The sequence below is a fragment of the Artemia sp. Qi Xiang Cuo genome, chromosome 3 (genome assembly GCF_049724085.1).
Source record: "Artemia sp. Qi Xiang Cuo chromosome 3, ASM4972408v1, whole genome shotgun sequence".
NCBI lineage: Eukaryota > Metazoa > Arthropoda > Branchiopoda > Anostraca > Artemiidae > Artemia > Artemia sp. Qi Xiang Cuo.
In genome coordinates this window covers 59,716,077-59,743,058 of record NC_142796.1, presented here as the reverse complement: position 1 = coordinate 59,743,058, position 26,982 = coordinate 59,716,077, and the positions used below count along the sequence as shown (strand labels likewise).

At 34.4% G+C, this 26,982-nt stretch overlaps 1 protein-coding gene across 2 annotated transcripts in view; it reads left to right on the top strand.

Moving 5' to 3' along the window:
• Positions 1-20,229, top strand: part of LOC148954351 (gamma-interferon-inducible lysosomal thiol reductase-like protein) — a 248,632-nt gene extending 228,403 nt beyond the window's left edge. The window contains exons 2-5 of one of the 2 annotated variants that reach the window (XM_089086297.1): positions 156-296; positions 4,756-4,917; positions 15,735-15,884; positions 20,045-20,229. In XM_089086297.1, coding sequence (XP_088942423.1) covers positions 156-296; positions 4,756-4,917; positions 15,735-15,884; positions 20,045-20,152 — 561 coding nt within the window. In that variant the 3' untranslated portion in view covers positions 20,153-20,229. Of the gene's footprint in view, positions 1-155; positions 369-4,755; positions 4,918-15,734; positions 15,885-20,044 lie in introns of both variants that reach the window. The other variant, XM_089086296.1, reaches the window with a different exon arrangement.
• The last annotated feature ends 6,753 nt before the right edge of the window (positions 20,230-26,982 follow it).

The following is a 26,982-nucleotide window of genomic DNA, read 5'->3' as shown; positions in this document are numbered from 1 at the left end:
GCATATTGTTAAAAATAAATCTTTTGTCCGTGCTTGTTTTAACACTTTATTGTAACTAATATCCTTTACCTCCGCTTCCTTGACCAATTTTCTCACACTTACTTCCATTAAATTGATTAAAATAGTCATTGAAATTAGTCTGTTGTATTTTTTAGAATTCAATTGTCAACCTGCATGTCTACTACGAAAGTCTCTGCCCCGACAGCCGAAACTTTATTAATAGTCAGCTTCTACCAACCTGGAATGACCTAATGGACTTCATGAACGTAACTATGAACCCTTTTGGAAAGGCAACGGTAAGATCTTATAATCGGCTTTCGTTTAGTCAGAGATTTAGGAATCGTTTTACGAATCAAAGAGTAAGGCCGGTAAGCATTTTCTGCATGGAAGTTTCCTGAACAGCGGCTTCGGTAACTGGGATGTAACCCATTGGTTGGAGTTTGTGATGGTTGTAGGTGTAGGACTAGGGCTGTCACTCTTAGTAATTTACCACTAATTTTAGTGATTTTTGTTCCAGCTCATTGATTCTGTTTTGACTAGTGGTTTTTAGTAATAATGTAAAAAAATAGTGGTTTTTCAGTTTTACAAGTGATTTTTTCTAAATCACGAATAGTAGGAAATTTCAAATACAAAAATCGTATCTATGTATGACGCGTGCTATCTTCTTAGGAAAGCCACATAAGGCTTTTTCTTGAAGCCTTGATAATTAAAAAATATGTCCTGCTGCTTTCAAAAACAAAGCAACGCAAATTATAACTTTTCGCTCACTTAGTGATTCTTTCTAAAGACCATTAGTGATTTAATTCTTTCTCTGGTTGTAGCCTTGTTTAAGACATGAGATGATTTCTTCTATCAGCGAAACTACTAATTCGCCAAGGTAAGGCTATTTCAGAAGAAAGCTTGTCGGTCCCCCAAAATTATTCAAATCTTCATTATAGAGGAAAGCTTGTCTTTCCCCCCAAATAGTGGGACATTAAAATCTTGTACAAAACCTTTCAAGTAGGTTATAAACTTTTTCACCATATGATGAATCAGTGAATAAATAAAAAATTGTACCACAAGATAGTTAGGTGAGGACCACAAAAAATAGGTCTTGCGACACAAATTATACCTGTCACCTTTAGTCTTTCTCTTGTTGGAGGGAGTCTCATTAGATTCGAATCAAGACAGTATTCAGGGGAGGGGGTCGGACTCGTACAAACGTATAAAATTGCAAACAAACAAATTTTTGATGCTTTTTTTATTTGCAATCCCCCCTCCTGAAAAACCCTCCCCAAACAAAATCCTGGATACGGGCCTGGTCGTCACTGATAATACTCTTAAGCTTTCTAACTCATTGCTGACTAATATTTTTTTTTATTTGCCTTTGCTTTTATTTTGAAAAAATATAGCTAAATATAAGTACAGGTTCATAAAAAAAGAATAACTACAACGTCATCAGCAGTTAATAGGCTATAAAATTTTATTTAATGGACGTACATGTGGTGCATTACCAAACGTTCGGAATTTTTTAAAGTTTTAGGTATATTGTACGGCTAGTATGTTTAAAAACGAGTGCTATAGCCCTATAATTGTTTAAATCTCCATGTAGCGTCCATTTTGTTATTTGATTCATGGGCATATTTAGATAGGCCATAACTATGCAGCCATAAATATGCAGGGTTGGGGAGTCAGAGTTTTAGTAATTTCTTTTCTAAATGCAGTCAGAATCAGAGTTGCAGTCGGTATGTTGAAAATGTCTGGAGTTGGAGCTGGATTCAGAGTCTGAGTCGGATTTATAACTGATAAAATCTAGTTCAATGAAACTTTAAATGGCTGTGGAGTCATAGTCATGAATTTGGAGTTTCAATGCATTTTCAAAGCTTTTTAAAACCCTTCCCCCCAAAAAATACCCCTGGAACAAAAAGACTGGATACCGCCTTGTAATGACATTTGTCGGAGAATGATTAACAATGTAAGCTACTTTAGAATTATTAAAAAATTACTATTTTGTGCGTAAGGTCCCATGATCTGATCCCTGGTAAGATATATGATCTGAAAACATTTCTCGCGGTAGTTCCATACAATTTTCTTATTAAAATTACATCAACTTTCTTTGACTTGGTACGTCACCAAATGTCTCCCGGAGGTGTGCGGTTGCCTGGGCAGGTGTCTCCCTAATTTGCCACTTTCCAAGTGACTGTTTCATCATTAAATACTTCAATCTTCACAATCCCTTGCCACAGTTGGTGCAATCCAAGAGAAAGGCCTCAAACCTTTGGATTTGTCACATTGCTGCACTAACTCGCTTCATCGCTTGTTAGCACTTTTCAGATCTGAAAGAGCCTCTGTGAGGAAAATACTTTGAAATTTAGAAGGGCTTTATCAGTGTGGTTTTAAAAACTTTTTTTATGGATTCCAAAAAGCTTTTGACTCAATCAATTGAAAGTCATTTTGGGAAATCTTTATTCATTATGACATTCTAAACAGAATTGCATCCTTGATCATAGCTCTCTACAAAAACAATTAGTGCTGTGGTCAGACCCATGGGAAATACCGATATTTTCATATAGTGCCCATAGCCCAAAAAAAAGTGTGGCCTCTCCCCTTTTATAGTCCTTGTCATTGACTGTGTGCTCCTAAATAGCAAGGCCTTTGAGATCCAAATCTTTGGCAAACGACTAGTAGATTTTGGTTACTACAGGATCGTTTCAGCATAATTTGAGAAACAGGTCAACTAAATATCAACTAAATATAAGAGACATAAATCAGGTTGGGGACTTTAGATACCTATAAAGTACAGTCCAATAAACGGGATCCAGTGAGAAGGAGGTGCAGTCTTGAACTGGAAAAATCACCGGAGTTTTTAATCGACTAAAGCCAGTTTGTTGATCGAAAAAGTACACTTCGAAACCGAAAATGAGGTGATTCAACTGAACCGTCATCGCTGGCACCGTTTAATGCTCTGAATGCTGGAATCTACACCAGCAGCAGGGAAAAGAGGATCTTTGCTTTCGGGAACAACTGTCATGAAGGATATTAAGCGCTAATTGGAGAATTTTTTTTTACCAACCAGATTGGTAATTGGAGAATTATTTTACCAGATAGTTTAATCTACATTGTGTCTAATGAAAGATGTTTAACACCAACAAAGATGTTGCTACTTGTCAGATATCATACATATGGTGAAAAATAGGTTCCCTGGTATGGTGGGATCCAAGGAAAAACCCAAAGAAGAAAAAGGCTGAAAAACTTACTTTGTCATGGCAACTGGCCGGACCCGAAGCACATGGACGCGATAAGCCAACCCTTGTCGGAAGACGGCTGACAACATCAGTTATTAGGGACGACTGGAAGGACTTTTTGGTAACACAAGAATGCTTATGGTAACACAAGAAAATTGTAGACTAAGATAAGGTCTTTAGAAACCTCTAAGAACAACCAATGACGATTTCAAGGGCTCTCTTTAATGCATGGTAAAACATAGTCTATGTTTGTGTCGAGTTTGACGAGACCAATGTTGGCATGGCGTTGTTTTGTTTTTCAATCTAGAAATGCGATAAAAATATAAAACATATTCGTAGAAATATGTGCGAAGTGATGTTGCTGGCTACATAAGCACTTTTTCCGGAGACCTAGACCTCTTATTCTTCAATTCGTGTCCCCTCTTCCCTCCCCTCTTAGAGAGACCTCCAGTTAGGATAAGATATTTGCCTAGTCCCCCTCCAAAAAGATCGGGTGATTCCTTGCGCCATTTTCTTTTATATAAACATGATGAAATGGATTGTTTTGTTGGGTTGTATTACGAAGAAAGTTTGTTTTGATCAATATAGTTTCCAGAAAACACGGACCCTCTAAAAAAAGATTTCACATTTGCCTGCCTTTTAAATTTATACCCTTCGGACATATGTGTCGAGTTTTCTCATTTTAAATATTTTTTGGAATTTTGGTATTGGCAAATAGTGGCCTAGAGATAGTAAGTTTCTATTGAACTTCAGACAGGATTGATAAAATTTTAGAGTTTTTCCGAGTGATATAGTAATTATTGGAGTAATTATTGAGTATGCAATTACTCCTCTAGCTTATGCAATTGCGCTTTTAAGATAATTTTTGATAAAAAAAAGAAATGTATTCCAAGTATAGCATTGACAACACTTGACTTCACTGGAAAAAAAATGAAAAAAAAAAACCGGAAATCAGTGTAAGTGGGTGGACCCAAAAAAAGTGCATGGGCAAAATAAATTGTTTATGTACTTATAATTGTTCTCTTAATTAGTAAACAGGAGCTCAAATTTCTTTGTGTTTGATGAAGGCTGGATACTACCACTTTTACTTTTTTATATTTTCAAAATAGAAAATTCATGTTTACCAACAAATTTATTCATCACTGTCCTAAACAGAGAGAGAGAGAGAAAGAGGGAGAAAGAGAGAGAGAGAGAGAAAGAGAGAAAGAAAGAGAGAAAGAGAGAGAGAGAGAGAGAAAAGAGAGAGAGAGAGAAAAAATTCTCTCTCTCTTGAGAGGAATATCACTAAATAGTAATTCTTTTCAAGTTGGGTCCTTTACACATATGTTAATTGAATACAATCCGAAACAGTTTCAAACCATTTAGGCCTGTTAATTAATATCTCTTGTGATCCAAAAATTGGTATTCTCTGACAATTATGGCCACCCTAACATATTTTGCCTCTAGTTACACTCCCTTTCCCCTGAATTTAAACTTAAGAAAAACAAAAAGAATTGACACTGGAAGACTTTAATTTAGAATGACATTTCAGTTTACTCCAAATGGTGATAGCTGGGATTTTACGTGCCAGCATGGCCCTGCTGAATGTGACGGAAATGCTTTGCAGTCCTGTGTTCTAAAATACACTGAAGACGCGACAAATAGGCTTAACTACATCAACTGTCTGATGCAAAACCCCGGTGAAGGGGAGGCTGTGAGTTTGCTTTCATTTTCTTTGTTTTTATTTTTTTATTTTTTACATTATGTTTTTAACTTTATCTCTACTTTAATTTACTTTCTATTTTATTTGCTTCTTCCTACTGACCTGCATAAAACTTTATTAATTTTTGACAGATATATATATGCATATATAACATGACTCGACTTACTTGACTTAACTCCCATCCGTCCTAAAAGGCCGTTTTGGGACTTCCTCTTTCACCAGTCTACATTGATGTAACCTCTATACTAACTTCTATCCTCTGCCAGGCAGGGAAAGTGCGACAAGTTGAGTTAAGAGAGGTTGTCCTTCCGTCTATTTGAGGGGCACCCTCTCGAACCCTGTACCTGGCCTTCAAAAGATATATTCAGGAGACAAGTACTTTCTATACGTTTGGTGTGTCCTAGTCATCCAAGTTGCCGCAGTTTTTTTCTTCAGACCATTTGACTTTTAGATTATGGACAAGCTTGGTGTTGGAGATTCTATCATGATGAAGATAACAGCAATATGTCTTAATGATTTTGTTTCAAAGGCAGCGTACGGTACTAATCATCTGCTTTGGAGTCCGAGATTCACAAGCATAAATCGCGATAGGGATGATGAGTCAGTTGAACAGCCTCACTTTAAGTGCCGTTGAAAAGTCTTTGTTCCTCCTGATGGACACCAGAATTTTAAAATTGGAATTCGACAGTGCCAGGCGTCTCTTGATGTCTTTGGAATGGTTATTGTCGAAGGTGGGAAGGCTACCACGGTAAGTAAATTCTCCGACCAACTCTATATTATCACCTTCACACCTTAGCCTGGAAGTTACCTGGGAATCAGGTTTACGTGATCAGCGCATGGCTTTCGTTTTTGAGCTTTTGAGAGTTATGCCAAAGAGGCTGGTGGTTGTGTGAATTTTGTCGGTCTGCGATTGGAGTTCACGGAGGGAATCAGCAATTAGAGCTAAATCATTGGCATAAGCAAGTTTCTCTATCATTACTCCTCCTACGAGAGCGGAAGACGGAATATCCGTGATTTAAAGGACTGCAGTTCGAAAGAGATTAAAGAGCTCTGGCGCAAGCAACCTTGTAGAGCACCGGTTGATGTCTCAAAGCTTTTGTTAAAACCTTCTCCGGTTCAAATACAGTCTCTAAACTTCGTGTACATGTCTTTCATCGCAGAGACCAAGTTGAGTGGACTTCAAAAGTGAAGAAAATATACCATAGACCAGCTCTCTAGACGAGGTCAATTGCCTAGTCAATTGCCCAATAGTATATGGGAACATATTTGACAAAATTATTTCTTAGAGCAAGGTGAAAAGAAGCGACTGACAGTGGGAAAGGGTTAAATCAGAGGCAACGCTGTAGCGTTGCCTATAGTAAAGGCCATACGGCTCCAATGTTTTATTATTATTTGTTTTTTTTCCCAGAGGCACTTCATATGGAAAGGGTCGTCGTAGAAGCTTCAAAGGGGGCTCATTCGATTGGAAATCGAGAGTTCTAGTGCCCTTTTTTAGTAGTCGAAAATGATTGGAGGGCAACTAGCCCCCCCCCCACGCCCATCAGTACCCCAAACACATCCAATCAAAATTTTGAGATAGCCAGTTTGTTCAGCGTAGTTGATTTCCAGATAGAAAATATATTTCTGAGGAGGATACTCCCCCACAACCCTCAGGGCAAGGGTTTTAAGTTATTCCCTGGGGGCATATAAGGTTTTTATAGAAGGTGTTGTCGTAGAAACTTCAAAACAGGCTCATTCGACTGGAAATTAAAGAGCTAGTGCCCTTTTTAATAGTTGAAAGTGATTGGAGTGTAACTAGCCCCCCTCCCCCTCCGCGCATCATTTCCCCAAACACATCCAATTAAAATTTTCAGATAGCCATTTTGTTCAGCGTAGTTGATTTCCAGATAGAAAATATATTTTTGAGGAGGACACTCCCCCGCAACCCTAAGGGGAAGGGTTTTAAGTTATGCCCTGGGGGCATAAAAGGTTTTTTATAGAAGGCGTTGTCGTAGAAACTTCAAAACAGGCTCATTCAATTGGAAATTTGAAGGGCTATTACCCTTTTTAATAGTCGAAAATGATTGGAGGGCAACTAGCCCCCCCCCCGACTCCCATCATTTACCCAAACACATCCAATCAAAATTTTGAGATGGCCATTTGGTTCAGCGTAGTTGATTTCCAGATAGAAAATATATTTTTGAGGCGGACACTCCCCCACAACCTTCAGGGCAAGGGTTTTAAGATATGACCTGGGGGCATATACGGTTTTTATAGAAGGAGTTGTCGTAGAAACTTAAAAAGGCTCATTCGATTGGAAATTCAAAGGGATAGTTCCCTTTTTAATAGTCAAAAGTGATTGGAGGGCAACTAGCTCCCCCCCCCCAAGCCCATCATTCCCCCAAACACATCCAATCAAAATTTTGACATAGCCATTTCGTTCAGCATAGTTGATTTCCAGATAGAAAATATATTTTTGAGGAGGACAATCCCCCACAACCCTGAGGGCAAGGGTTTTAAGTTATGCCCTGGGGGCATATAAGGTTTTTTATAGAAGGCGGTGTCGTAGAAACTTCAAAAAAGGATAATTCGATTGGAAATTCAAAGGGCTTGCGCCCTTTTTAATAGTCGTAAGTGATTTGAGGGCAACTAGCCTCCCTCTCACGCCCACCTTTCCCCCAAACACATCCAATCAAAATTTTGAGACAGCAATTCTATTAAACGTAGTTTTAAGTTCTAGAAATTAGGTCTTGGAGGATGACAACTCCCCCCCAGCCCTCAGGGCAAGAGTTGTAATTTAAGGATTCTCCGAATTTTTCTCATTATTTCTTATGGAAGGGATGCTTGTATAAACTTTGGAGATGTCTCATTTGACTGGAAATTGAAAGTTCTTGTTCAGTTTTTAAGAGTCAAAAGAGATTGGAGGGTGACTAACCCCCCCCCCCCCGCCTCCACGCCCTAAATGCATCAGGTAAAAATTTTGACATAGACATTTTGTTAAAATAGTTCAAAGTTCTGATAACAAAAAACTCCAGTGTCGACACAGCCCACCAGGGCCCGGGGGTAGGCGTTGTAAGTTATTCCCTGGGGCATAACTTATTAAAGAGGGTTTATACCTTATGGGAAGGGGTTTTGTATGGGAAGAACAAATAAGAAATCTATTATAATTATCCAATTATAAGGTTAAAATACATACTCTGAGATAGATGTAAAATTGTTTTGGCACACAAAATCCTATTAATGTCAATTCCAAACAGTCGTGATCCCTTTGTGTCAGCAAGTGAAATGCTCTAAACCCCCTTATTGGAGCTATTTTTTCAATCCATTCATTGTTGTCAATCGCTGTCCACAAGTTATGCAAGCTGTCTATTGTTCATATATAAGGTTTTTATCAAAGAGGTAATCGTATAGTCTTTGAAAGTTCTTGTTCCCTTTTTAAGGTTCAAAAGAGATTGGAGGGTGACTAGCCCCCCCCTCCTCCACGCCCTCAATGCATCAGATAAAAATTTTGAGATAGAGCTTATGTTAAAATTGTTCAAAGTTCAGATAACAAAAAACTCCGGTGTCGACATAGCCCACCAGGGCCCGGGGTTAGGCGTTGTAAGTTATGCCCTGGGGTATAACTTATTAAAGGGGGCTTTTAACTTATGGGGAGGGGTTTTATATGAGAAGAACACATAGGAAATCTATTATAATTATCCAATTATAAGGTTAAAATACATACTCTGAGATAGATGTAAAATTGCTTTGGCACACAAAATCCTATTAAGGTCAATTCCAAACAGTCGTGATCCCTTTGTGTCAGCAAGTGAAATGGTCTAAACCCCCTTATTGGAGCTATTTTTTCAATCCATTCATTGTTGTCAATCGCTGTCCACAAGTTATGCAAGCTGTCTATTGTTCATATATAAGATTTTTATCAAAGAGGTAATCGTATAGACTTTGAAAAAATCCTCATTCGATTTAAATTGAAAGTTCTAGATCCGTTTTTTAAAGTCAAGAATAATCGGACAGTAGGCACCCCCCATGCCATAAAAACTTGAAACTTTTTGCAAACAAAAAGGAATAAAAATTAATTAAAAAAAACTTTCCGAAAAATAAGTTTTTCAAAGAAAAGTAAAGGCCATTTTAAACTTAAGCTCAGGAGATACAATTACCTGTTAAAATTCAAACTAAAAAAGACCATAAATTACTATTAAAGAATAAATTAAACCCAAAACGAACAGATCGTAAATAAACAATCATAGCAAAAAACATACAACAAGTAATAATATAAATGAATAAATAGAACTTAAAGCGAGTAATGCTTAGATTGAATATGAAAATCAAGCTTAAAACGAAAACAGATATTTTGCTATTAAAGTATAAATGAAACTTAAAATGAACAGAAATTAAATAGCAATCAATGCGAACAAACATACAATATATATTAATGTAAATGAATAAATAAATCTTAAAACGAGTGAAACTTAAATTGAATATACAAATCAAGTTTGAATCGAATAAAAATAACTACAAACAAGAGTTTGGGTATCGCCTCACTGCAGAAGCCTAAAACCTACTGCGTAATTGGCGCTTTACTGAAAACGAATGATATTACAAATGTTTTCTTTTGTACTTAATATTGAAAACAAATATTAAAATTACAGTAAAATTTTGAACTGATGAACTTTTAGCACTTAATATCATTATGCATCAAATATTCAGCTTAATTTATTAGTTCTTTTCAAGATTGGTCAAGACAAATATAGTTTCACTACAAAAAAAATTTGGATAGTGCCCCCTTCTTTAACTGTAAGAACCTAATGCCTTCTGAGTCAGTGGGGCTTCGCTGAAAACAAAATAGTCGTATATTACAAAATTATTATTTTCCAGTTCTTACAGCATTGAAAATTAAAATAAAATTACAGTGAAAAAAAATCTTGAACTGATGGATCTTTCAACAATTAATATCATTATATATCTAATATTCACTTTGATTTTGTTTATACTTTCCAAGACTGTTCAAGACTCGTATAGTTTTGCATTTTTTTTTAACTCTGCCATTTTTTCTAACTAATCGTGTTGGTTTGTTATGAAAACATTCTATGGCTTCTAGGCATTTCTATTTGAGCGGAAAACTGCACCTCAAACTTTGTGGAACATACATTTTCTTGCATGAAACACGAAAATATAATAAAATGTCAAGTTTCGGAGTGTTCCACCACTCGCAAGCGCGATTGGTATTTTTGAATCCGCATGGTCAATTTAGGGGGTGGAGGGTAGGCTAATTCTCGTAGCAGCCCCATTCCGTCGTGGTATGATTTACACTTTCAACACCTGGCGTCCGGACTATCATATAATCTACCAAGCATACAACTACCCCAAATCAGTATCAATAAATAAATGAAACCCAAAACTAACAGAAATTAAAATAAATATTAGAGTCAAACTCAAAATGAGCAGAAATTAATATGAGTAGGGTTCAAAAACCCTATGCTTTCTAAAAGCAAGAATATAATTTGTACTTTACTGAAAAAAAATTTAAATGAGTTTACTGAAAAAAATGTGCATTGTCAATTTAATATACATATGCTGATATTTATTCCCTAAAATCTTAATTAATGAAAGAATTGTTTTCAGTAAAGCGCCAATGACGCAGTAGGTCTTAGGCTTTTGCAGTGAGGCGATACCCAAACTCTTGTTTGTAGTTATTTTTATTCGATTCAAACTTGATTTGCATATTCAATTTAAGTTTCACTCGTTTTAAGATTTATTTGTTCGTTTTCATTAATATGTATTGTATGTTTGTTCGCATTGATTGTTTATTTAATTTCTGTTCGTTTTAAGTTTCATTTATACTTTAATTGCAAAATATTTTTTTGGTTTTAAGCTTGATTTTCATATTCAATCTAAGCATTACTCACTTTAAGATCTATTTATTCATTTATATTATTACTTTTTTAGTGTTTTTTTCTATCATTGTTTATTTAATTACTGTTCCTTTTGGGTTTCATTTATTCTTTAATAGTAATTTCTGGTCGTTTTGAGTTTGAATTTTAACAGGTATTTGTATCTCCTCAGCTTAAGTTCAAAATGGCCTTTACTTTTCTTTGAAAAACTTATTTTTCGGAAAGTTTTTTTTTAATTAATAAAAGATAATGAGGAGAATTAGGTATCGACATGATGTAAAATCATATAAGCATTTCGATTCTGAAATCAATTACATTTTTATTTGAAGTTGTACGACTTGAGCGAAAATTTTATCATTTAAAATTTGCAAATGTTATCACTCAAATTGAGCTTTTTTCCTCATTGGAGTAAAAGGGCAGTTTCATCAAATAACGGGTTTAACTGTTAATTCATGGATTATTTCCTTTTCCTTGAGAGGTGTTGGTTAATTTGATCAATTTTTAAAGAAAAGTCCATTTTTCTGAAACAAGTTCATGTTCAGTCATTTCTTGAATTCCAGTAAGCTTTCTCAAATTCCTGCATTTGTTCAACCAGCTAGTCATTTTAAATTCTTCGAGTTTTTAACGTTATTGCCCCCTAGCATTAGCTCAAATATAGGCTCAAAATATACAGTAAAAATAATATATTATCCACTGTATAGAGAAATAACCCTGTTTAATCCTTCTGATTCCTCATTTAGCTTTGTTGATTCCTGATATAAGCTCAAGTGTAGGTAAGCATTGACTAAATGTATATGGTTTCTAATTTAGTTTTGAGTTTTTTTAATGTCTTAGGAGAAATCGCCATGTTTTTATTTCATGTTCAATTTCCATGGCTTTAATTTGTGGTGTATTTAATAAGCTAGTATTTAAAAATTCTTCTCCTTTTAGCTTTGCTGATTCCTGATATTGGCTAAAATATACACACATTAAATATAGATCCCTGCGATTTTTACTTCATCTTGATTTTGTCGTAAAAAATAATTGACTTCAATAATGCTTTCACAAATTAATAACGTTTTATGTGTTTGTGGTTCACCTGTGGATTCATTAATTAATAGCATGTTAGTTTACTTTATGTATTTTGCTATTAGCTAAATCGACTAGTCATAGCACCTGTCTGTATATTACTAGTACAAGTTAAAAGTGGCAGATGTAATTGCTAAAACCAGTTAACAAATTAACTACATAGTTTGAATAACGCCAAGCTGCATGAACTCCGTCAAGATGTATCTAATTTAATATATATATATATATATATATATATATATATATATATATATATATATATATATATATATATATATATATATATATATATATATATATATATATATATATATATATATATATATATATATATATATATATATATATATATATATATATATATTTTATTTATTTTATATATTTATTTATTACCCGTCAAAAAAAGGTGCAAAAGACGGAGCATCACTAAAAAAGAAAAAACACAAACAAAACAAATTACAACACATTACACATAATCGAACAAATTACTAAGACGAGAAACAAAAACACAATTATACACTGCACTGCAGGTACGTAAGTAATTTTACTTTTTAAACTCCCAAGTACTGAAGAAACATAAACAATATGATTGATAACTTCAATTCAACTAACCTAACCTACAGCAAAATACTTGATAACTTCAATTCATAATCAACGGACTCAATCAACTAGTCTAAGTATAATACGAGGTGGTAGAAAGACTAAATATGACAAGAGATGTGCAAATAAAATTAAATGGACAGGGATTTAGTGTCTCAGCAAACGGTACCAAGGGTGGGAAGAGACTTTCTCGTTGTACCGTTTAATTTGTTCAATTATAGCTACCGTTGGGTCTGCAATTTTAAAATTTTTAACAAGGCGCAAATTTCTTGTCCACGGCGGGAGCCGCAACAAGAACTTTGCATACTTAAAAAATTTGGATCTGACCTTTCTTTTCTCTGGCTCGGGAAAAATTCTCCAAAACAGGCTTATATGCAGGAAATGGGAAAGGAACGCTGCGTTATAAAGTCGATCCAGAATTAAACGTTTGTACCGAATTTTAGACGAGACTAATCTATCTGTATATATATATATATATATATATATATATATATATATATAGAGAGAGAGAGAGAGAGAGAGAGAGAGAGAGATATATATATATATATATATATATATATATATATATATATATATATATATATATATATATATATATATATATATATATATATATATATATATATATATATATATATATATATATATATATATATATATATATTATATATATTATATATATATATATATATATATATATATATATATATATATATATATATATATATATATATATATATATATATATATATATATATATATATATATATATATATATATATATATATACAACGAAAAAATAATAAAAGAAGAGAAAAAACGAGGATTATACAAGCCAGTGAAACATATGAACTAAAATGCAAATATTTCGGTCAAGACCTCCGTTTGACCGTCCTCAGTGCAGGATAATAACATCAAAATTACTAATAAAACTCCATGGATACTATAAAGAAAAAAAATTCAAACCTTGAAACGAAGCGTAACTAAAATTCAAAGACCCTCTCCATGTAACGGTTAAATTGCACCTTCAGACAGTCTAAGAGACTCCAGGACTCTTTTAACGGTGTTTTAGATGACCCAAGCTCTATTTTGGGCAGTGGGTTTTATAGAATTTCATGTTCTTGTGGCTGAGTCTATGTTGAACGAACCCACAAAAACTGGAGAAAGAGATTGTGTGAACACAGGTCCAAGCCTCAATCGACAAAGCTATGGAGCTATGCCAAAGGCCTGAGACTTTTGATTCCGCCTTGGCTCAGCATGTGTATGACAACCCGCACCATTTCGTTTTATTCGATAACACCTCCATTATTGCCCCTGTTACAGGTCTCATGCAAGTTTTTAGGGAGGCAGTTGAGATAAAAAACTACATTCACCGAAAGGTTGCTCTCAATAAAGACACCGGAGAAACCAATTTAAGACCCATTTATAATGAACTAATTAATTATGATCGTTTTTACTTGAATATTTAAAAAAATCACATTTTGCAACCTAACCTAATCTCTGATGATGTTTTACCTGGAAAGCGTTTAGCCTTTAAAAATGCTCTGTATAAATAAAAAAATTGACTTCCCATTCAGTATTGTATTTTTTCATTCAGTTACCCTTTCACCGTTACATGGAGAGGGTCTTCGAATTTTAGTTACGCTTTGTTTCAAGGTTTGAATTTTTTTCTTTATTGTCTCCATGGAGTTTTATTAGTAATTCTGATGTTATTATCCTGCACTGCGGACGGTCAAGCGGAGATCTTGACCGAAATATTTGCATTTTAGTTCATATGTTTCACTGGCTTGTATAATCCTCGTTTTTCTCTTCTTTTATTATTGTTTCGTTGTATCATGATTAGCCAGTGTGGTCTTAGAAATTATTTATATATATATATATATATATATATATATATATATATATATATATATATATATATATATATATATATATATATATATATATATATATATATATCAAACGAAACTCAGAGAAGAGAGAAAATAACAAAATGAAAAATAAAATAAAAAAGGGTGAAAAAACGAGGATTTTGTCAGCCAGTGAACCATGAAGATGACAAAATATAAGCAAATATTTCGACAAGGACCTCCGCCAAGTCGTCCTCAGTGCTAAACAAAAACAAAAAAGAGAAGAAAAAAAAAAAACGAGATTCTAACCTTTCGAAGTTTCCTGTACAAAGACAGAATAGACACTGAATAAAAAACCAGGCAGGAATCAATGAAAATGAAATTTACCAAGATGATTGTGTAAGGATCTTTCGTCTTGCATTAATTTTGGCTGGTCTACACCAGCCAAGATTAAGCCAAGAGTCTTTGTAGACCAGCCAAAATTAATGCACGACGAAAGATCCTTACACAATCATCTTGGTAAATTTCATTTTCATTGATTCCTGCCTGGTTTTTTATTCAGTGTCTATTCTGTCTTTGTACAGGAAACTTCGAAAGGTTAGAATCTCGTTTTTTTTTCTTCTCTTTTTGTTTTTGTTTAGCACTGAGGACGACTTGGCGGAGGTCCTTGTCGAAATATTTGCTTATATTTTGTCTTCTTCATGGTTCGCTGGCTGACAAAATCCTCGTTTTTTCACCCTTTTTTATTTTATTTTTCATTTTGTTACTTTCTCTCTTCTCTGAGTTTTGTTTGTCATGTATAGCCAGTATGGTCTAAGAATGTATATATATATATATATATATATATATATATATATATATATATATATATATATATGTATATATATATACTGACTGCAGCACGCTTCGCTTCTCCTTAACCCCAATCTATTTAATGCCTCCCTCTTTACACCCTCCAAGAAGTTCCCATTTCCAAGAAGTTCCAAAATATTTCTTTGGTTTTTGAAGATGTCAGTTCTTTCGTTAGTATTTACGATCTTCATCATAGGTGGCCTCCATTAATAATAAGAAAAACAAAAACTATGGGACCAAGGCCAGGATGAGCACCATCATAAGAAGCTGCTTACTTCCAAGTTTTTTTTTTTTAATTGGATTTTTCAGCAAAAATTAAGTGAAATCTAATAGTTTTAATTAGAACTTCAAGTCAGAGCTTTAGACTATCATTTCGTCAAATTATTTTTCAAAATTATATTATTTTCTTAGTAACCGTTTGTAAATTATTTTCTCTTCTACAGTAGAGTTTATATAAAAAAATGACGCCGATATTTTATTGAAGTTGATTTGTAATTTTTTGAGAATTAAAATGCACTAAATTACACAAATTGAGAGAAAATACAAATAAATTTTATTTTTGTTTCAGTGTGGTGCCAGCGTCGGCCAGAACTATGTGCCATCTATTAAGGAATGCTATGAGGGTCTTGAAGGGAAGGCTCTTCTAAAGGCTTATGGTGACGAAACTCTTTCCTTAGATCCTGCTCTCACTTTCGTACCATGGCTGATCTTTGATGGGGTAAGGCAGTGTTTCAAAATAAGATGAGCTTAGCCTATTTTTATTTTTTTTAGACGAAAAGCAATATTAAATACGCGAAAGATTTTGGATTTATCCCAGAAAAAAAATTCCCAAACTGTCAACCTCTCTGGCTTTTAAGCCTAACAAAGAAATATAAAGGCTAATAACAAAAGCGAATGTGTCCAAATATAAACTAAAATCTCTTTTGAAATAAACAACACTGAGAAGAAACATAAATAACTAAAAAAACGTTTATTTTCCTGCCAACAGATAACAATCGTAATGATAAATTTTAAGATTTTATTAGGATCAAACATCCAACTTCGATTGTAACAACCATATCAACAAGATAAAAGTACACAGAGAAATATAGATAAAAGACTCAGACAAAAGACTCAATAGTCTTTTATCTGATTGAGCAATAGTGTTGATTAGGTAAAAGGTGATGTGTCTCCCATGTCTTATATTCTTTTCGGTGACCACCTTGAGAAGAACCAATTGTAACTTACAAAAGGGCTCATTTGACTAGAAATTGAAAGTTCTAGTGCCCTTTATAAGGACCAAAAGTTTTTGAAGGGCTTCCATCACCCCGTCTGTGCATTCTTCGTAGCTACCCTTGGTATCGAATCGACACTTAACGATTATAGGCCATTTATAAGTTTTATCCGGATGTCAACAATCAAATTTGACTGAAAATCTCCTCGGAATTAAAAAAAAGCAATTGACGCCATCTACCTCTACCAAGAAAAACGTACCAAGAAAAATAATATAATTAATTATAAATACAGAAATCAAAATATTAGTTACTTTCTTATCTTTCATTTTTTATAGCATCCAAAATACAAAATACCCCTTTGGGCAGAAGGGTCAATTTTATAATTTTAATTTATATCCATATTTTGATTAATGAAATTAAACTTGCTTTAATTTTGTCTCTGGCTCCGAGGAATAAAAACTGCACTGTTAGTAATGCCCGTATATTTAATTCAAATAGTGGCCATCTTAAACGGCCAAAGTTTAATCACGTATTACTGCCCCATACCCTTTAGGGTTTTTATTTTGTTAATTCAATATCTATTTTCAGAAAAAAAAAACCTAAGACAACTACATCCCCTCTAAATGGCACGGCATGAAATGGAAGAAGAATAATAAAAAAAATCCGCAAAATAAAAAACAAATTAAATTTACATAAACCACGGGAGGGGTTAAAAAAAACAGAAAAAAAATAAAGCAAATATCATGTAGCCTGCTAACGCTAACCCAACACCCAAATCCCTCCTTAACACACATCAATTAAAATAAAAATATAATAATAATAATAGTACTAACATTCAAGATTTAACCATTTTATTTTATCAATAAAATATCCAATTAATTTAATCATTAAAATCATATTTAGAAAACAATCCATTTTCAACAGCAATTTAAATTCACTTGTATCAAAACTACTTTCAGTTTCTCCATTTAACGAATTCCATAACTTAACCCCTCCAAAAAGAAGAGAAAACCCGACCTAGACGTAACAAAATGACTAACATAGATTTTATTCCTCGACCTTTTGCCATGGGAATGAACCTTGTGTGAACACGCTTAGACAAGAAGCGGACTTACCTTTAGCACAATTATACACGAAAACAAGAGCATAAAAATCAAATAGAGCAGCCGCTGGAAGTATTTTCAACTTAACGCAAGCCTCAAGACACGATTCAGAAGGAGCGGGTGAAGCATTGAGTAGAAACTCCCGAGTCATATTGGACTACAATAAAAAATATAGAAGTGGATTAAACTAAAATATAATATACAGATTATATCCGTCGGGAAACAATATTTAAGTTTTCGTATTTTGCCAACATTTTTAGTTAATATATTTGAAACTTTCTTAATATAACCTTTAAATGAAAGTGATTTATCCGCAATAATACCCAGATGTCGAACACTTGACATCCTCCGTATTGAAAGGCTTCCAGCTTCAACTGAAGATCCATGGATAACAATTATCTGACCGTCCAAAACATACAAAATTAAACTTATTATCATTAACAGCAATACTGTCATAATATCCTCTGAATATTATCAGATAATGAAGTAACCAGCAATCAATATAATTAAGGGCCTAAAATAGACTCTTGTGGTACACCACATCTAATAAGCAATGGTTGAGACATTGAGCCAGACATCTTTATTCTTTGTAAACGACTAGAAAGGAAACTAATGATCAAATTGAGAAATCTTACATTAACTCTACATCTTTGCATCTTTTCATCTCAACAAGCATAGAATGCTAAACAGTATCGAAAACTTTAATAATACCTAAATTTATTATTGTAAATCGGTAACCTTTATCAAGAGCTTGATTTATTTAAATAATTGAATATGCTATTGCATCTTCTGTATTCATTCCTTTCTTAAAAGCAAACTGATTAAAATGTAATCAAGAAACTTTTCAAAGTTTCCATAAAGTCTATTTTTAATAAAATTTTTAATTATATGGCCCTTTAGGGTAAGTTACAAACCTTACAACCTTCGATGATTTAAATTTTTTTTTGATTTTCGAAGGTACGAAGAAAACTTTCATGCCTCAAGCCTCTTTCCGGATTAAGCTTCGGATGCTTCTTGGGCTAGATTTGATTTATTTCAAAGAAAGAACTACCACTGTCCTGATGGGCCAAACTCACATTTTCGAGTCAACATTCAAAATATCCATTGGGAAGATAAAACTTTCCTAAACATAGGCTATTTAGATAGTTTGAATGTAATAGACAAAAATGTTACTGGAATGAGTGAATTTCTTGAAGCTTTGAGAGTTAAAGGTGCAAAAATAGGTTTGAAAATTAATGCTAAGAAGACTAAGTCACTTAGACTAGAAGTAAATGAGGCTGAAGTCGTGATGCCGGCAACGCAAAAATTGATCAAGCGGACAGCTTCACTCTTACGTGAAGAATATTATTAATAAAGATGGCGCATTCAAGGAAGTTTTAAAAACTAGAATAGCTAAGGCACAGGATGTCTTTTCAAGACGCCCTGTTTGAGAAGTTTAAGAGAGCAGCAATATAAGTCTACGAACTAGGAGTAAAATATTAGAAGCAATGGCAATGACAGTGGTCAAGTATGACTTTGAAATGTGGGTGCCTCGAAAGACTGGGGAATCCTTGTTGAAGGTCTTCCAGAGTAACTGTCTAAGGATAATTGCTGTACTTGTTACTTATTGCTGCACTAGATTCTGCTGTAACTTTTTAGTAGTAGTAGTAGTAGTAGTAGTAGTGTAGTAGTAGTAGTAGTAGTAGTAGTAGTAGTAGTAGCAGTAGTAGAAGTACATAGTAGTAGTACATAGTAGTAATGTAGCATTCAAAATCTTTAAAACAGACAACAAACTTTAAAACAAAGACTAATATTTTTCGATGAAGATGTCAAGGATATAGCTAGAGGTTAAACCAAAAAGTCATTCATAAAATTTGTCCAAAATTCATTAGACATAAAACGTCAAAGATGATGCAAATACTTAAAAATAACAAAACATTATGAGTTTGCTTCTAACATGGAAACAAATTCAAAAACTTTGACAAGAAAATAAAAAGGAATAAGCCAGGGGAGTGTTAGAGATTACAGGAAATTGGAAAATCTATTGGCATTGGATGTTAATGTTTTCAGTGATATAAGGTATCTATTTTTTTATTTCATACTTTGAGGCTTTCTCGAAGACTTATTTGATTGAATTAAATCAGAGGTTAACATAAAGGCAGACGTTAGTCTCCCAGAATACTTCCTTCTGCCGTACCTCGTGGGAAAAGTGTGCATAAGAAATCTCTTTTCCATTGGAGGAAACACATCACGCAGGAGAAAAGGGGCATTTGATCAGAGGAGATCCGGGGCGTATTAAAATCACACCACTTGGAGCTACACCTAGAAAACACACAGAGTAAAATCAAGAATAACCAAAAAAACTCTTATGTTTGAAAAGAACCTACCGTGTGAAAGAAGTACCGAAAACTCTCGAAATCCCTCTAAAGATTGGTTTCGTGATATGTTTAGGTAAAAACAAGTTTTTCCAAGAGAAAATTTGGTGAAGACAAAAATTCATGTTTCTGTTTTGGTTTCTCTCTCAGTTGCTTATCTCAATACCTTCTGTTTTTCTTCATTTATTATTTCAATTTCTTTTTTAGGAATGGAATGAACAGAGTCAATGGAATGGAATTTTTGCCTTAAAATCAGAGGTTTGCAACCGCTTAACTGTATTTCCAGCTCAGTGCCAAACAAAAAGAAATTATTAGTTAAAAAAGCTGTTCAATTTATTCTGAAGTACCATATTATTTTATGGAATTTACCTAATACAAAAAGGTTCATCTAACATTTGTGTTTCTCCCCAGTTTCTTCTCCCTTGTGTCTCTCTCCCCTTCTCTCTGTTGCACTTTCTTTCTTCCTTCTTCTGCAGCTCTGGACAGTGAAAAATAATCAAGAGAATATGGGGGAGGGGGTGCTAAACTCGTTTTTCAAAATCAAGGGGGAGAGAGATTTTTGTTGTTTTTGGTAATTTCGATAAAAGCACTAAAATTGGAATTTTCCAAAATCAAGGGAAGAGGTCCCCCTCCGCCCGCTCCTCCCTAATTGGTGCCACTGTTTCTAGGCCTATTTTTCTCTCTCTCTTTCTTCTTTTCTCTTTCTCTTTTTAGAAGGTTCCTTGTTTTTATCATAAAAGGAGTGAAGCTAGACTATGACTAACCTAGACTATATCTGATCAATATTTAGTTAATTAACCCTCATTTCAAGGGGGTGGTAGCTTTTCATCTGACAGGGCAAAAATAACCTTCGCACGTTTTCTACCAAAAAATTAAACTTACCATATTTATCTTGTAAAACGTCCTCTTCATGAAAGAGAGATGAGATTGGCCGAAAAAAGACTTTTCAAACAATATCTTCTCCTCTACGAAGGTTTCCAAAGGAACTGAAATCGATAGTAGGTATGGATTGCAGGAAAAACGGTAGTGAATAAGAAGCAATGGCTGGCTCTCGTCATCTCTGTGTCCTTTACCAGGGAGAAGGGAATAAGTTTTAGCTCCTGTCACTATTAGTCCCATGGTTTTTATTGAAAGACTGGCCGAGAGAGTTTTTTTTTGAAGAATTTAGAACTAAGACTGGAAAACCAAGAGTATGAGAAACTTGTAAGAGTGGAAAGTGGCGCTAGTGTCGAAATAAAAAAAATCATGAACATTGTCTAGTGTTTGGCGACTTTTTTTATCCTAAAATACTGCACACTTGTCATTTCAAGTACTTAAAGATGCAGGGGAGGTTAAGGAACGCACAATTTTGTCCTCAGCGCGCCTAACAGATTAATGTCACGTAGCCTACTTAAGCTGCCTTTGCAGCCTGGATTTGGGCGGCCTGGATTTTAGCTTAAAATAGTTATTGAAAACAGAAGATTCTAAGTAACCATCCCATAGCGAAGTATTTAAGCTTCAATTCTATTGTGTTGTAGGATAATCAGGCCAAATACTCAAGCGTCTCTGAAATTTTTTACTTTTCTAATGAAGTCGCCGACCGCTACAAGTCAATTGGCGCTAATATTTTAAATTCCTATATGCCCATGTTAAATCGTCGATGGTCCATCTCCCATTAGTTTCCCATTCTCTTTGTTACGGACCAGAACAGTTCATTCACTTCTCTCAAATCTGATAGGAGATGGCAAACAGGATATAAAGAACGTGAAGCTAAATTGACATGGGCAGGGATTGCCAAACTTAACCCCAGCTTTGTAAACATCTCTTACGACTTAATAGTTCTGAAAGAGAATAGTTACTGAAGCTGTTAGAAGTTCAAAGAAGCCAATTAGAGGAAGGCAAAGAGCCAGAATTTCTTTGATTACGAAAATGGAAACTATTATGATTTTAAGTTCTTTTTTTGAGGGACTGTGTCTGAGATAATAGCACGTACAGGAAATATAGTTTGATCCCACTCTTTAGGTCCAAAATGAAAGAAAGACTAAGAAGGTTAAGTCAGACAGCTGAAATACAATTAAACGAAAGGTTTTGTGTCGTTGGATGGATGGCAAGAGATCGCAATGACATAACTAAAGGTGAGTTGGAACATAATGGAAGGGAGTAAAGAGTTATATCTTGAATAAGTTGGAGATAAAGAAGTGTAAGCAGCTATATTGATCTCAGATAGTATGGTTCTGTGATGAGCTGCTAGTTATAATAATAACATTAATAACTGTAACTTACTAAAGGTAAAGCGTATCTTCCATGGTATCTTGAGAAAAATTCGTTAACCAAACGTAATAAAAAATGCAGCAGCAGAATAAAAAAAGGGCTTCTAAATTTATCCGAGGTAGAAGTTTTCCGAGGTAGGTTTTTTTTTATGCTACGTAACATTAATTTTACATGAGATCAGTAAAAATAAATGAAAAATCTGTTTCAGAATGTAAGTTGTTATTATTAAGCAATTGTTATTAGAAGGAGAATAAGTAAACATCACAGCCATGAGATGCGAGAAAGAGGTCAAGACTGATATGTGCATCTTAGCAAGTATGTTTATCAAATAGCTTTTGTAATATTCAGAGGAATTTAATGTTTTTTTGGCAAACCATTTTCCTCAATCACAAGCCAAAATAGCTGAAAACAAAATAAAAATAATAATGCTAGACAGCTTAATAAATATTTTTGCTCGTCACTTTCAGAAAGGATAATCTAAAATTTTCATGGAGAGAGATAATAGAAATAAATTTACTCTCTTTTCTAAAATTGTTTACCGTTTTTCCAAGATTTCAGACGTCACCTTAAAGCACTTTTTGCCCCTTAAGACCCTCCCTTAAAGTTCAAAATAGAGATTTTTCTTGGGTTTCCTATAGACTATCCATTTCGGTCGTTTATGATAAATATAATACATATATTACCTATCTAATGGGTCATATCAAATTTAATACCTTTGCATATTCTTTTCTTTATTTGAGTCATTTTACCAATCCACATAGGCCTACTAAGAAAAAGTGAAGAATAACTTGTGGGGTATTTTGTGAAGGAACAGATACATCTCATTTGGTATATAACACAACCTTGAATATGCAGTTCTGCTGCAGTTCTGGAAAATATACTTCTGCTACTAGTTATTCTAAGCCAAACAAAGTTCCTCCGTATTAATACTATTACTACTACTACTACTAGGCCTACTACTACTAAGGTCTTACATTACATCATCACAATTCCGCCTAAGGTCAACACAGCTGCACAGGCTCCTCCACCACTCTAATTTATTCAAAATTCCACTCTCAACCCTTTCCCAAGAAGTTCCAGTTTTCTTTAAATCCTTCCCTAAGACCTCTTTCCATCCCTTTCTGGGAACACATGTTTTTCGTTTGGTTCCAGACTAATGGTCAAAAATAAAAATCTTTGGCAATCCTTCGCAAAATATGTCCTGCTCATCTCTACTTTTCTCTCATTATAGCCCTAGAAAGTCGGATAGAATCACATTTTTCACACAGCTTGTTGTTTGATATACAGTCAGTTAGACAGCCTAAAACTATCCATACACAATTCCTATAAAGAGATTTAACAAATCTTCCTCTGTCTTCTGAAGTGCCCATACTTGACCACTATATCACTCTAGCTTCCAATATTTAGTATTGTAGACTTATTTTCCAATTTTTCTAATTTTTTTTTCCTTGGATATTCTACCTTTTACATTCATCAATGCCCTGTTATTTTAGTATTAAATAATAAAAAAAAGTTTTTTGTAGTATTATTTTAGTATGAAATAAATAATAAAAAAGCTTTTTCAGCTGAAAGTAAGGAGCAACATTAAAACTTAAAAAGAACAGAAATTATTAAGTACATGAAGGGGTTTGCCCCTGCTTAACGCCTCACTCTTTGCGCTAAAGTTTTTAAGAACTTTTAGAAAAGCTTCTTATTGTTCTAACTAAACGACCCTTGTGTTTTAGGAGTCATTTTTAAGAAACTGGGACAAAATTCAAACTTTACTGTAGAGTCCGAGATGCAGAGAAGGGGCAACCCTCTTCATATAAGTAATAATTTCTGTTCGTTTTAAGTTTTAATGTTGCTCCTTACTTTCAGTTGAAAAAAATTATTTTTTTATTTAATTTCTGATCGTTTTTTAAATAATGCCAGGAAATCTGGTCCCAGTTCCACGGAGAAATTCCCCTCTCCACGTAAATATCCTCTAGACAATTCAATCTTTGTGAACACCTACCCTTGACAATTACCCTTAACAGCTATTTTCGTAAAATTGAGACCGAAAAGAGAAATCAAGACACATAAAAACAATTTTGTATAGCAGCTCAGGCGAATTCCCACACTGTAGAATTTACCCTGATAAGTTCATCCCCTGGAAACTTCCCTCCCCATGGATAATTCCCCGGTGGAAAAACTACCAGCAGAAAATTCGTCCCCCCTCACCCAAAAGTGTATGTATACTAGGCTTTCAATAATGGTGAACGAAATGGCTATCTCAAAGTTTTGATCGGACAATTTTGAGAAAAAGGGGCGGGGAGGGGGCCTAGTTGCCCTCAAATCTTTATGGTCACTTGAAAAGGGCACTAGAACTTTTAATTTCTGTTCGAATGACCCCTATCTTGATATTCTAGGACAATTGGGTTGATACGATCACCCCTGAAAAAAAAACAAACAACAAATAAACACGCATCCAGGACCTTTTTTCCAGCAAAAATAGAAAATTCCTCTTTTTTCGACATATGAGGTTGAAACCTCTCAGATACGCTGAATCTGATGATATGATTTTCATTAAGATTCTATTGTTTTAGGAGTTGACCTTTCCTCAGGGGCTGGTGGGGGTTCATGCTATCTCCAAAGACATATTTGGGTTAGACATTTTAACTATGTTGAACAAAATAGCAATCTCAGAATTTACATCGGACGCTTTTGGAAAAAAGTGGCGTAGGAGGGGACCTAGTTGCCCTCCTATCTTTTTGGCCACTTAAAAAGGGCACTAGAGCTTTTAATTTCCATTTGAATAAGCCCTCTCTTTATATTCTAGCACCACTGGGTCAATACGACCGTTCCTGAAAAAAAAAATAAACACGCATCCGTGATCTTCCCTCCGGCAAAAATAGAAAATTCCGCAATTTCGTAGATAGGGGGTTGAAAAGTTCTGAAATAAGGTTCTCTGATACTCTGAATGGTGAGATTTTCCTTAATATTCTTTGACTTTTAGGGGTGTCCCCCCCCCTCTTTTGAAAAATCAGGCAAATATTCTCCGGCTCGTAACCTTTGATATGTAACACTAAATTTAATGAAACTTATACATTTGGAATCAGTACAATAAGTAAATTGTTTTGATATATCCATCAGTATCTAAATTCTGTTCTTTAGAGTTTCGGTTACCACTGAGCCGCGTCGCTCCTTACTAAAAGTTCATTACCACGAACAGTTTGATATTATTACGTATATGGGGTGGGTAGCTCCCTCCTCAACACCTCTATCTTCACGCTAAAGTTTTTCGGCACTTTTAAAAAAGTAACTTATTGTTCAAATTAAACGACCCTTGTGTTTCAGGAGTGGTATTTTAAGAACTGGGACAAAATTTGAACTTTAGCGTAAAGAGTGAGGTTTTGAGAAGGGGAGAACCACCCTCATATACGTAATAATTTCTATTCGTTTTATAATTTAATGTTGCTCCTTACTTTCAGTTGAAAAAACTTGTTTTTTTTTTTATTTTATTTCTGGTCGTTTTTTAAATAACGCCAGGAAATCTGGCTCGGCATCCACTAAAAATCCCCCTCCCACGGAAATATCCTCTGAACAATTCAATCCTGGTGAAAATTTACCCCGGACAATTACTTTCTCGAAAGAACACCTCCACGCGTAAAATTGAGTCGGTAAGGAGAAAGCAAGATATATGAAGAAATTTGGTATAGGAATTCTGGCAAATTCTCCCAGTACACAATTTCCCCTGAAAAGCTTATCCCTGGAAACTTTTCTGCCCATGGATAATTCTCCCCGTGAAAACACCCCCAGCAGAAAATTCGTCCTCCCCTCCCCACCCGAAAAAGTGTATGCATACTTCCCAATAACAAATACTATACGTAAACAATGGACAAATTTTACAACCTAAAGGCCTTTCCCCAGGGGCTGTAGGGAGTCATGTTTTCTCCAAAGGTATAGTTATTAGACCTTTTAACTATGCTGAACAAAATAGCAATCTCAGAATTTTGATCGGATGATTTTGGGAAAAAAGGTGGGGGACGGGGCCTAATTGCGCTCCAATTTTTTGGTCACTTAAAAAGGGCACTAGAGCTTTTAATTTCCGTTAGAAGGAGCCCTCTCCCGATGTTCTAGGCCCACTGGGTCAATACGATCATCCCTGGGGATAATAAACAAACAAAAACAAGCAAAAAAAACATGCGTCCGTGATGTTTCTTCTGGCAAAAAAATACAAAATTCCTCATTTTAGCAGATAGGAGCTTGAAACCTCTACAGCAGGGTTATCTGATAAGCTGAATCTGATGGTGTGATTTTCATTAGGATTCTATGACTTTTAGAGAGTCTTCCGACCTTTCTAGAAAAGTCAGGCAAATTCTCTCAGGCTCGAAATCTCTAAAAGTCATAGATTTAAACAAAATCCGGCAAATTTTCTGAGGTTCGTAATCTTTGATGAGCAAGACTAAACTTAATGAAACTTATATATTTAAAATCAGCATAACAATCCATTTTTTTATATATTGGTATCAAAATTTCGTTTCTTAGAGTTTCGGTTACTATTGAGCCGGATCGCTCCTTACTTACAGTTCATTACCACGAACTGTTTGAAATATTCCTGACTTTGAGCATTTATCTAGAATGAAAAGCGCCAATGAGATTGGCGTAGGATGAGATTGAAGGATCTTAAATATATTTTCCATGTAGGATGTTAATTTCATATTCACCTGTCAAAAAAAGAAATTTAGTCTTATATTCAAAACAACATTCGTTAAAGGGAAACATACTCCTTACGCAATGAGAGTACCCCTTTTATTGCAATCTGGTAGGGTTAGTAGTGATTGTTTTTGAAATTGTAACTGTAGCCTTAGAATTTTATAAAGCAAATTCAACTTTGTTTACCTGCAAGTAAGTTATTAACTGCGAAATGTTCATTA